Source organism: Lissotriton vulgaris, chromosome 3_1, assembly GCF_964263255.1.
Source record: "Lissotriton vulgaris chromosome 3_1, aLisVul1.2, whole genome shotgun sequence".
Classification (NCBI taxonomy): domain Eukaryota; kingdom Metazoa; phylum Chordata; class Amphibia; order Caudata; family Salamandridae; genus Lissotriton; species Lissotriton vulgaris.
Genome location: NC_141689.1, coordinates 532,172,973 through 532,186,231, shown reverse-complemented (window position 1 = coordinate 532,186,231; position 13,259 = coordinate 532,172,973). Strand labels below are relative to the sequence as shown.

The 13,259-nt window shown below is 44.2% G+C and overlaps 1 protein-coding gene across 6 annotated transcripts in view; it reads left to right on the top strand.

Moving 5' to 3' along the window:
* Positions 1 to 13,259, top strand: part of ARHGEF28 (Rho guanine nucleotide exchange factor 28) — a 954,264-nt gene that overhangs the window by 624,352 nt on the left and 316,653 nt on the right. Inside the window, exon 1 of one of the 6 annotated variants that reach the window (XM_086960789.1) lies at positions 12,872 to 13,233. The exons of 4 other annotated variants lie outside the window; for them this stretch is intronic. In XM_086960789.1, coding sequence (XP_086816915.1) covers positions 13,149 to 13,233 — 85 coding nt within the window. In that variant the 5' untranslated portion in view covers positions 12,872 to 13,148. Of the gene's footprint in view, positions 1 to 12,871; positions 13,234 to 13,259 lie in introns of those variants that run through there. One more of the 6 variants, XM_086960788.1, reaches the window with a different exon arrangement.

Here is a 13,259-nt window from a genome sequence, read left to right as displayed (position 1 = left end):
TCGACTTGATAGCGGCTTCCTGGAGAGTTGACACAGTTTTTTCCACAGCAGAAACTCTGGTGTCCATTAACGACCAGTTATCAGTCAGAATTTGAAGCTTTGAATTGGTCTCCTCCATAAAGGGGCGTAATGTTCGTATTTCCTCAAGGAGAAGCTCCATGGAAATAGCAGATGGTGACTTTGGGGGAGACGGAGGATTGTGTTTCAACCTCTTAGTAGTAGTGGTTCTCGTTCCTGGCAGGAGGGGGGCGTCTATATTGAGAGAAGATTCGCAACTGGAGGAGCCCGCAGAGGCTTCTAATTGAGCCAACGCAGTAAATAACTTTGAATTTTTAACAAAGTTGCGTTTAGGGGTTTTGCCAGGACCCTCCGCCATGGTAACGACAGTGAAGAGGGATCCTCAGGAGCGAATAGAGCAGATATACACCACAGGAGTGAGGAAAGATCAACAAAGTCAATTATAGGAGGAGGTGGAGTGAAATCCAGGACATGCCAAAAGAAAAAAAATGAAAAAGAAATATGCGCAGTCTGAGCAAAACCAAGTGAATATCAGAGATGGCAGATCAATAAAGTTAGTAGATAGCGCAAAATGGCCGCCAAAGCTGAGGAAAGAGCTGAAAATCGAATAAAAACGGAAAAAACAGTTCCATAAGAAAAATAAAGTCACCTTTCAATGTATTAGCGAAGCGCTGTCATTTCCTGCAATTTTGGGCTGTTTAGTTGAAGTATGCCCGCTGCAACAGGCGAAATGCGCAGTGAGCACGCTCTTCAGGGAGGCGCCGGCAGAGGCATCAAAATGGCGGTCGCGGCGATGTCAGAGCCGCGGCCGAAGCGCTGGCTGGAGCTGCCGGGCGAGGACGAGGAGCCGGAGAGCAGCGAGGTACTGTTTAGATGCCTGGAGTGTTCCGCTATCGTTTGCGGTGCAGCATGTCGTTAGGGGAAGGCTAGAACCGCCAAGAGTCCCCGGTGAGATCGAAGCCTCACCCCGATGCGTCCATCCGTCTTGGGCGCTTAGCCACGCCCCCTGTAATACATTTCTAAAAGCATGCGGCATGCTGCGATGTTGTGGGTGGAATAGGAGAACATCATTAAAGAAAACAGTGCTCACCGACCTAAAACAGATATTGTAACGACACAAGTAAAAAGTCCAGTCGTTATGGGAGGCTACAAACGCAGAAAAGGCGTTACCAAGGAGGAACTGTTAAGCCTATTTACAAATGAAAAGCACTGATTTTGCAAGGACAGTGATAGGAACCAATTGAAAAGATGGGCGTGAAATAGACGGAGCTACTATGCCTAACCTTAATACGAATCTCTGACAGAATATCGAGAGACAGGATATCGACAGACAAAATATCGACGCTGGAATATCGAAGGCAATTATATCGACACCCTATCTACAACACGGTAAGTACAAAAATATCGAAACTAAAATATCCATGTTAAAAATATCGTAATTAAAAATATCGTTTTTTTTGTTATTAAAAAAAGAAATATAAAGTAAATAATACTTTTGTATAATTTAAACTTATGTAAAAATATTTTAGAATGTTTGAAATGAATAAATAATACATATTTAATGTTAAACTTTTAAATAAAATTAAACATACAATATGTAATATATATTTAATTAATTATAATATTTATTAATTTTTTTATTATTTTAAAAATATTAACAAATACTATAAATTACAAATACATCAACACTCATAAAATAATAAAATAAATAATAATAAATATTTATATTTAATACATAAAAACAATGAAATATACTTTCTATATTAAAAAAAGTAATTAAACACAACGTTATGTAACATAATAAAAATATTATAAAATACATAAATAAATATAAATTATATTGGATAGCGTAAGGCTAAAAATCACTATTCAAACTCCATAGGGTGCAACAGTAGGGAAAGTGTTGGATAGTGGATAGGTAAAAATTACTATTCCCACTCCAAAGAGTGCAACAGTAGGGAAGGCGTTGTATAGTGTAGGGGGTAAAATTACTATTCCCACTCCAGAGAGTGCAACAGTAGGGAAAGCGTTGGATAGCGGGTGGGTAAAAATGGCTATTCCCACTCCAGTTAGTGCAACAGTTGGGAAAGCGTTGGATAGCCTATGGGTAAAAATTACTATTCCAACTCCAAAGGGTGCAACAGTAGGGAAAGCATTGGATAGTGTAGGGAGAATAATTACTATTCACACTCCAGAGAGTGCAACAGTAGAGAAAACATTGAATAGCGGGTGGGTAAAAATAACTATTACCACTCCAGTGAGTGCAACAGTAGGGAAAGAGTTGGATAGCGTAAGAGTATATATTACTATTCCAACTCCAAAGGGTGGAACAGTAGGGAAAGCATTGGATAGTGTAAGGAGAATAATTACTATTCACACTCCAGAGAGTGCAACAGTAGGGAAAACGTTGGATAGCGTAAGGGTAAAAATTACTATTCCAACTCCTAAGGGTGCAACAGTAGGGAAAGCGTTGGATAGTGTAGTGGGTAAAATTACTATTCCCACTCCAGAGAGTGCAACAGTAGGGAAAGCGTTGGATAGCGGGTGGGTAAAAATTACTTTTCCCACTCCAGTGAGTGCAACAGTAGGGAAAGGGTTGGATAGCGTACGGGTAAAAATTACTATTCCCACTCCAGTGGGTGCAACAGTAGGGAAAGCGTTGGATAGCAGGTAGGTAAAAATGACTATTCCCACTCCAATGAGTGCAACAGTAGGGAATGCGTTGGATAGTGTAGGGGGTAAAATTACTATGCCCACTCCAGAGAGTGCAATAGTAGGGAAAGCTTTGGATAGCGTAGGGGGAAAAATTACTATTCCAACTCCAAAGGGTGCAACAGTAGGGAAAGCTTTGGATAGCGTAGGGGGAAAAATTACTATTCCAACTCCAAATGGTGCAACAGTAGGGAAAGCGTTTAATAACATAGAATTTTTTTTAACATACTTCTAAATAATGTTTATATTTGAAATAATGTATAATTAAATTTTTAACTACATCGACATCAATAAAAACAAGTAATAATTAATAAAACCAATTACATTTGAATAATTAATTGACAATAAATTAACAACAAACACCAATAAATAATAATTATTAAATATTACTCACCAAATAATAAATATTAAATAATAAATTATGTATCATAACAATAAAATATTATTAAAATTTAAATCAATATTCAAAATTATAATACATTATACAAATTAATATTTAAAAAAGTTTAACAATTAATTAAATACTTTTTCTAGTTATTAATACTTATCTATTAAAATAATTAATTACCAATTAATAATTATTTAATACATTAATTAACCATAACTAAAAATGTATAAATAATTAAATATTTACAATAAAATTACTTCTCACCCAATAACCCTATAAACCCACAACACGCAAAGGGACTAAAACATAACATTTAATTAAAATTAACATTTATTACCAATTAAATAATTAATTTATCAATTAAAATAATTATTTGTCAATTAATAATTAATTACAAAATAAATTATACATAAAAAAATATTTTATTAATCGCAATTAAATTACTTCCCTCCCTATTCCCCTATAAACCCACAACCCGCTCCGGTACTAAATCATAAAATTTATTTAAAATTAACATTAATTACCAATTAAATAATTAATTTATCAATTAAAATAATTAATTGCCAATTAATAATTATTACAAAATAAATTATACATAAAAAAACATTTTATTAATTACAATTAAATTACTTCCCACCCTATTCCCCTATAAACCCACAACCCGCTACGGCACTAAAACATAACATTTAATTAAAATTAACATTAATTACCAATTAAATAATTAATTTATCAATTAAAATAATTAATTGCCAATTAATAATTATTACAAAATAAATTATACATAAAAAAACATTTTATTAATTACAATTAAATTACTTCCTACCCTATTCCATATAATTTACTTATAAATAAATGTATTAATATATAAAATTAATACACATATAATATAAATTATTTTAAATACTTAACTAAAGCATATAACACATACATATTAAAAAACAAAAAAATAATCCAAATATCGATATTAGTGTCATCGAAATTAGTTACATCGATATATATGCTATCAATATTACTAACTTCGATATTACTTACATCGATATAAAGAATTTCGATATTACTTACCTTAGGGTCGATATTCTGTCCAACGATATTCTTGACATCGATATTCTGCACCTTCGAAATTTAAAACACGATATTTTGGTAAGTCGAAATTTACAACTCGATATTTTGACTGTGTACCCCTTAATACAACATGCTTCACAGAGCAGCACATGCGCTGTCCAGCCTTGACCCCTAAAATCTGGTGCATGGTATGTGGCGGCTGGTCACTAACGTCTGCTGGCATACCACACTGCACCTGCACTGCACATGCCCCCATCTGCTTCCTACCACTGCCCTGCATCTGCAGCACTAGCACTAATGATGCACTAGCGTCCACTAGCACTGCACCTACTGAAGCCTGTATGTTGGAGTGAAAGACTTGCACTCTGGGACCTGGGGACAAGTGGACCCTGAGACCGGAAGACTTGGACACTTAGCACATAGCACATCTAAACACAGGAACAGGCGTACGTGGCATGGAGACAGGGAGGTACTGGGACATGTATACTCAAACGCAGGGGTGGGAGACCATGAGAAAGGGAGACACTGGCTTAAGGAGACACAGGGCATGAAGATACAAGGATACAGATACACAAGGACCTGCAGAAGCAGATAGTCGGCCCATAAATATCAAAACGTATACATATGTAGATAGTTACTGTGACTTGGACACAGGGACAGAGAAACTCTGGGACATAGAGTCAGAGAAACACTGGTACATGGAGACAGAGAAACAAAGGTGCATGAAAATACTGAGACACAGGACAGTGGAACAATAAGTTGAGCAGGAAATTCTAAGTAGGAAATTAAGACACTAGGGCAGGTATATTGGACAGGGAGCTATACTGAGGAACATGGATGCACAGACTCTTGCACTCTGTGAGAGGGAGAGATTGAGCCAAACAGTGGGACAGAGACACAGTGACAGGCAGACAGCTGTAATAGGGACTGCACCTTTTAAATCCAGAGAGAATGGACGCCTGCTTATACATGCAAACTTATCCTACAGACAGCCATTTCTTCACAAAAATTCTTTATTGGCTTCCTTGCATCTAACCATGACATCATTGTGTGCACAAAAAAACATACATTTTGATACATTTGGTGCTAATAACAACATTACAATTAATTAACATGTCTGGAGCCTTTTTCTCATGTGTCCCCTTAAGAACCAAGATAGAAAGAACTTTTATTGGTAGAACTAGAAATCAAGATTAAGTCTCAGTAAAATAAAAACAAATACCCAACATAAATTTCCAAGTGAGCTGAAGAGCAATCTGTCACTTTGGAGGGAACCAATTGTACAAGCACTGGGACGTGAGCATCTTTGTACGAGTACCGAGTAGGCAGAGGAAGGATCCGATAATCACCACTCATAATGGCAGAGCTTCACTCTAGCATGCCATGCTACTTCAATTAGGCATTGGGTCCTATCAGCTGTCACATTTGTGCCCTTCTCAGCTTTTTCAAGGAATCTTTGCTGGGGAGTTCATGGCGGCCTGGGTTTAGTCATAACAGTTGTCAACAGGTTTTTAGCTAGTTCATCTCATCTATAATCCACTGGAAATGTTCTCAGCCCTACCAAGAGCTTTACTTTCTCTTGCTCAATGCTCTTTGATCTGATACTCATGTAATGGAGGGGGAGCCACAAGACCACAACTCACCACCTCCTGCAACAGGTTCCCCGCAGGAACTGGAACAAGATCACCACCGACCAGCTCACCGCATCACTGAACCAGGACCCTCCCGCCAGATCAACGGACCCCAACCAAGCAGCCCACAACCTCGCACAATGGATCACCAACTGCGCCGACGACCTCGCACCCCTGAAAACCCACCCCAGCAGGCCCGGAAGCAAGAAAGCCCCATGGTTCAACGACAACCTCAAGAACTCCAAGAAGAACTGCCGCACCCTCGAGAAAGCCTGGCGAAAGAACCCAACCACAGACAACATGACCGCCCTCAAGCACGCCACCCGCAAACACCACCAGCTGATCCACACCAACAAGAAGACAGCATTCAGAGAACGATTAGACAACAACGCACACAACAGCAAGTAGCTCTTCAGCATCGTCAAAGAGCTCTCCAACCCCAGCGCCGGAAACAACGACATCACTCCCTCACAAGACCTCTGCGACTCACTCGCCACGTTCTTCCACAACAAGATCACAGACATACATAACAGCTTCGGCGAACAGACCACGCACCCAACCACAGAACCGACGCCCCCAACCACCACCCTCCGCGACTGGACCCCAGTCAACACCGAAGACACCATCCGGACGATGAACACCATCCACTCCGGATCTCCAACCGACCCATGCCCTCGCCACGTCTTCAACAAGGCCGACTCCGTCATCGCACCCCAACTCCGGGACATCATCAACTACTCCTTCAACAGCGCCACCTTCCCGGAGAGCTGGAAGCACGCCAAACTCAGCGCCCTCCTCAAGAAACCATCGGCAGACCCCACCGACCTCAAGAACTACCGCCCCATCTCGCTGCTCCCGTTCCCTGCCAAAGTCATCGAGAAGATCGTCAACAGACAGGTGGCCGCCTTCCTTGAGACGAACGGATCCCTCGACCACTCACAGTCCGGCTTCCGAGCCAACCACAGCACCGAGACCGCCCTCATTGCAGCCACTGACGACATCTGGACCCTGCTCGACAACGGGGAAACAGCGGCCCTCATCCTCCTGGACCTCTCCGCAGCGTTCGATACTGTCTGCCACCGCACCCTAGTACACCGCCTCAGCAACGTCGGAATCCAAGAGAAGGCACTGGAGTGGATCATCTTGTTCCTCGCCGGAAGAACACAGAGAGTCCGCCTCTTCCCGTTGAGATCCGAGGCCACCGAAGTCATCTGCGGTGTACCACAGGGATCATCACTCAGCCCCACCCTCTTCAACGTGTACATGAGCCCCCTCGCAACCATCGCACGCCAACACAGCCTCAACATCATCTCCTACGCCGACAACACCCAGCTGATCCTCTCCCTCACCAACGACCCCGCCACCGCCAGAACAAACCTACACGAAGGGATGAAAGAAGTGGCCGAATGGATGAAGAACAGCCTCTTGAAACTGAACTCAGACAAGACGAAGGTCCTCATCCTTGGATCATCACCATCTGGCTGGGACGACTCCTGGTGGCACCGGCCCTAGGCAGCGCACCCAAACCAACGGACCACGCACGCAACCTGGGCTTCATCCTGGACTCCTCCCTATCGATGACCAAACAAGTCAACGCCGTCTGGTCTTCATGCTTCAACATCCTACGCATGCTCCGTAAGATCTTCCGATGGATCCCCACCGAAACCAGCAAGACGGTCACCCAGGCACTCGTCACCAGCCGACTAGACTACGGAAACACCCTCTACACCGGAACCACAGCCAAACTGCAAAACAGACTCCAACGCATCCAGAACGCCTCCGCACGACTCATCCTGGACATCCCCCGCCACATCTCCGGACCCCTGAAAGACCTGCACTGGCTCCCCGTCAGCAAAAGAATCACATTCCGCCTTCTCACCCACGCACACAAAGCCCTCCACGACCTAGGCCCCCAGGTACCTCAACAGCCGCCTGACCTTCTACAGTCCCACCCGCCAACTACGTTCAACCAGCCACGCCCTCGCCGCCGTTCCGCACATCCGAAGAGCCACCATGGGAGGAAGATCCTTCTCCTACCTGGCAGCCAAGACCTGGAATTCCCTCCCCATCCACCTCCGTCTTACCCAAGACCACCTCTCCTTCGGGAAGCAACTCAAGACCTGGCTGTTCGAGCAGTAGCGGACCCGACCCCCCCCCCCCCCCCCCCCCCCGCTCGCCCCCCCCCAAGCGCCTTGAGACCCTCCGGGTGAGTAGCGCGCTATACAAATTTCTTGATTGATTGATTGATATTGTTCCATTCCACTGAGATATTTTTTCAAGCCAGGAGTAACAGCAAGTCTAAGAACTTGGCTACTGCTTTATCATTTTTAGACTTCTCAAAAACACACAGCACGCACACCTTGATTTTCCTTTGGTCTGCCCTTCCATTAACCTTTAAGAGGACTTCTGTTACCTTGTTCCAGTATTGCACTATGACAGGGGAATTCCACAAGATGTGACTAAAGTCTGCATTATATTTCTAACACTTTGAGCTTGATGGGGCGCATATGCAGAGCTTAATTTGAGCAGGTGGTTGCCAGTGAGGGCCACTGTCACTCATCTTTGGGGACCAACACTTGTTTTACCACCGCAGACATTTACAGAGAGCAACAAAGGGAAAAACACACAAAGCAGAAATACGGAGGAAGATAAAGAAAGAAAAAACAAAAAATGGAGAAAGCAGGAACCTGCAAGAGTGAGATAATGAGGCAGGGGGTGTGTCTAGTAGTGGATTAAAGAAGCATGAGGTGGGTTGAAGAAAACACAGCCCTAGTATTTGACTCTTGCTCTCACCGTAGGCTTCTGAGCAGAGCTTTGGGCACTGGCACCTATTCTTTTACAAATTAAATACGGGACATCTGGTTTATATCTTATTAATCATTACTGAGGTGAAATATGCCCCGTGCAAAATATAGAATGAAATCTTGCATTATGAGGAAATTTGCTAGAGTAATGAAAATCCTGACATAAATTATGTTTTAAGTGATTAATCAAATTAAACCTTCTGATACAGCAAAAAGCATTTTCCTTCCTGCAAAGACTTGGTCAATGTTGGTGGCAAACAGACGCACCTGCAAGTACTGACAGTGGTGCCTAGCTATGGAGCATGTGAGCAGGGTAATCCATGGCAGGACACTATAGCCAGCCGCAGTCTGTGATCAGGTCTGGGTCCGCTCTCTTTGCAGCGAGAGGATGGTGTGAGTGTAATGTGGCAGAGCTCATTCCCTGTTGTGAATGAATGAATTTACGAATTACCTCTATGCATAAACATCATGGCGGTAGGACTGGTACAGGAAAAAGATACGCCAGCATTTAACACAACACATGAGATCCACGCGAAATGCACAGTGATTAGAAATCGTGCATAATGTCAATGTTAGCCTACTCCCAAGTGAGAGTCAGACACAGAAAAAAAACCTATCTCCTACCCCGGATCGCCTGAAACGGGAGTGCCAAAGTGAAAAAAGTGCAATGGAGTTTAAGGAACTTGGAGGATTCGTGTGTACCTGCCTTCTTTGAGGGATTCTAAATCATAGAAGACCAGAAGAGCAAAGAACATGACCTTATCGATATGCGCTGTTCCGCTAAGTGCCAGAGGCGAAGGCGATGGGCACTGGAACAGGTGATCGAATTTGCAGGAATCAAAGATAAACCTGACCACCATCTTTGGGCTACCTATGCAGCGGCTGGTGCATTGCAGGTGTGTTGTCCCACATATGGGACACAGGTGTGCAGTGGTAACTCAGCAAGGGAGTGCAATGTTGCTTTCACCTGTAATGGCATTGGCTGCCGCTACTGTGACGCTAAAGATGTTTGCGCCACATATGCAACATTAAGACAGCAGCCACTTGAACTTATGTCTGCATCCTTGCAGACTCATCACCAAGTTTAGAAGCAGGATTTGTGCGTCTGCGCCTCGGTGGGTAGTGGCAGACATTTGCTTACTATTTTACGATTTGCAGTCAACAAATACAGCGCCAGGAAGTCATTTCAGGGCACTACAGAGCTGCCAGTGTAGTCCTCAACACTTAAGGCGATAATTGAAGGAATGTTAACGAGGCGAAATGCCATCTTCATGGTCTCCATAAGGAATATTTGAACTGCCCCACTCTGCCTATTAACCGGAAACCGAGACACCGCACACGCGGTGTCCCAGGACCGTTCAAATAAACTCTGAAGTGCGGCGAGAAGCAGCGAGGGCTACTTTGCGCCAGACCCTGTAAAGCCACGTTTCCTCCAGTGAGCTCTGCCTCCCGTAAAGTGTCTGGGAGGGGGCACGTGGTCCGGGCTGAATACTAATGGGCCGCGAGTTGTTGGGGGAGACTGGGTAAGAATGGAGGGTTTGCTGTAAATCAGTCACCGCTGACTATTGTGCGCCGCTGGAGGGTAGGCCGGTGCTGCTGCATAGGTGCCAGCCCAATAAATCCCGCAGGGCAACTGTCTGCGCGCCAGAAGTGTCCCGCAGGAAACATGCCCATCGGTCATCGGAACCATTTTTAAGGCGATGGAGCTAGGCGAGGGGGTGGGGAGCGGGTACATTAGTCCCCCTAACAAACCCAGATCTGCCCAATATTTGTGCAGATGTTACAAAATTAAAAAAGAAAATCTGGATAATCAAAAAGACACAATAATTGGTTCTGTACGAAGGAGCTCATTGCAAACTCCACTTTTATTAGCAAAATATTTTCTTAGACATTTTTACCCTCAACTCAGTTGCAAATTCAGTGCCTGCACCTGCGATGGAGAGAGTGTGGCAGTGAAAGATGGGGTGGTAGTTTTCTAACCACAGTTCTGCCTTCCACTGCAGCTGGACAGGCAGGTGCAGGGCCCTCCCGCAGAATGGTGTCTTCCGAGTTGGCACCACCCACCTCTTGGAGGGCTTCTGGTTTATACCCGGAGCCTAGATGGGCACACCAATTGTGTACCACTTCCTAAGCAAGGCACAATTAATGCACCCACCCTCATTAGCCTCTTCCTTGTGCGCCCACATTGGTGACATGACAAAGTGAAAGTCAAAGGCGTTGCGTCATTTCTAAGATGCCACGCCCAACATGCAAGTGAGGGGCTTTTGCCTTTACATTGCACAGGCTTAAAATGCACACTGGTCGAACGGCTATTACAGAAGTATCCACACACATATTTACCACGCTTCTCCAACACAGAGGTGCCCCAGGGATGCAAAACTCAGATGTACAGACCCTCTGTGTCCCAGTGGTACAATGTTCACTGATCCATAAATAGCTTGTTTTTAATAACTAAGCAGATTAATTAGTAACTACATTTAGTGCGTTTTCATCATACAAAAAGGAACATATTTATTGTCACTCAAACGTTTTTCCATCTTTTGAAAAGTGGAGAAAGATATCTTTTCCGAATTTTGTGCAATGTAAACATAGCAAAAATATTTAAGAAATCAGTTTGATCTGTTTTCTGCCCCAGAGCAAACCTTTAATGTGGAGCAAGTCCTATTTGCCCCATTCTAAGCAAGCAGTAACTGGGACCAATTTTAAGTTACTACTTTGGTATTTCTATATCAAGGTGAGATCCGCGATGGGAGATTGAGCTTGAAGTGAGTTGGATTCTACTTGTAGCTGCCCCTGAACGCTGAGAGGGTCTATTTTGGGTCTATTTTTGCCTCTGGCCACCAGAGATATGCTGTGCTGCTGGCGAGAATGGTTTCAACCCATTTTTCACACCATGCGTTGTTGTTATTCTCAAGTTTGCTATTAGAACAGTCAGATTGCTCTGTCCTTGGCAGTGGAAGCTGCCAAAATAATAGGAAAAAATTAACTCCATGTTTACCTGATGCAAAACATTACAGAATATTGATTAGATAAAGTGCAAGCACTTAAAATGGTGTCAAACAAATTCACTCTCGGTGCAGAACTGCTTTGAGTGAATTCTGCAGGAATCCTTATTTCATTTTGATGGTTGTTGGTGAGGCACTTTACTGAGTAAAATGGTTTTCACTGGTAATCTTTTAAAGAAAGACCTGGCTTAGCAGTTTGGGCTGGATTGTTCCCATGGGGAACAGGGTCAAGACTGGTTTGCATGTGGCTGGGTTTGAACTGGGGTGGCAAAGTAAGCTATAGAACAATTAATTCCACCCAGATCTGTGACTGGGGGTGAGTGTCTGAAAAGTTTCAGCGAAATGTCCATCATCTCCTTGTGTTTGCTCCAATCTATTAAAGTGTACATAGTCTCCCAGAGGCATGTGAAGGTTGCTTTATAGGAGTCTGTGGCTATGTATTTGTATACATCGTGGAACCACCTTCCACTAGCCATAAGGGCCTCCTTCTCACTTTTTTCATTCCGGAAGTAGCTGAAGATCTGCTTTTTGAATAGTCCCACTAGGCCCCAGATTTGGCTTGACTCACACCTCCTCAGGGCCAGGATACCCTCCGGGTGATAGTACGACCTACAGTTCTGCATAACATAATGCCTTGCATGCAGGGTTTGCCAGTCTAGCATGCTGCCAGGCCTCCGTTTCTATTCCCTCCAATCATTGGGTCAACTGTGAAAGAGAAAACTTCAACATCACGCACTTATTTCTTATCCGAAAGCCCACAAACAACATTGCCCTCCTCAAATGCACTGATTCCGTGGCCAAGTTCTGTGGCAGTGAAACCTGCACTACACAGAACAAAACGGCACAGTAAACAAACACTGCCACCGCTAACAGGCCTAGCTTTACCATGATGCACAAATGCCATTTGCACGTGTTAGCACTTTAAAGACAGATTTGACTTTACCATTGGTTTTTCGCGTGTTTATCACTTCGCGCTCTGACACCTTGGCACCTGAGCACGAGCCTTGAAGCCATTTAATGGTCCCCAGGTACTAAGCCCCCACTACTCTTAAAATCCCCTCGGTGCGACACGAGGCAGCTGGAGGCGCCCGCTCTGTTATTATTTTGGCTCGAGAGTGGTGTGTCCCGGGGGCCGGGCTTCCCGCCTGGGCTTACCTCCAGCAGCCTCATTTACGTGGGAATTAAAAGGTGGGTTAATCATTCCTTGGCTCGTCTGACCTTTAAAATCACCGTAGGTCCCGCCGCAGCCCCGCTCCGAAGGCTGCCTCCTCTCTCTCTCTCTCCCTCTCTTTTCACCTTCCCCATTCTGGCTTAATATTTACAGCCCGAGCTGTCTACATGCCTGGACGCCTGAAGAGAGCAAACAGTTACTGCCTCCCCCTCCCTCCCTCCCCCCCTGGGAGGGCGATCCGACCCTGCCCGGTCCATGCCTTCAGTTCACATCACACTTCGACTTGACTTCGCTTTTGAGCACAACAAAGTGCTGCTCGAGTGTCTGCAGCCCGCTCTGTTTATTTAACCCAACACAATGGAGTCGGATTCGGATTCACCTTTCAACTACTCGTGGCCCTCGCTGCCCAAGATGCGGATTCGCCGGAGGACCTCGATCAAAGGTAGGCGCCGTTACAGCCGCTGCTGT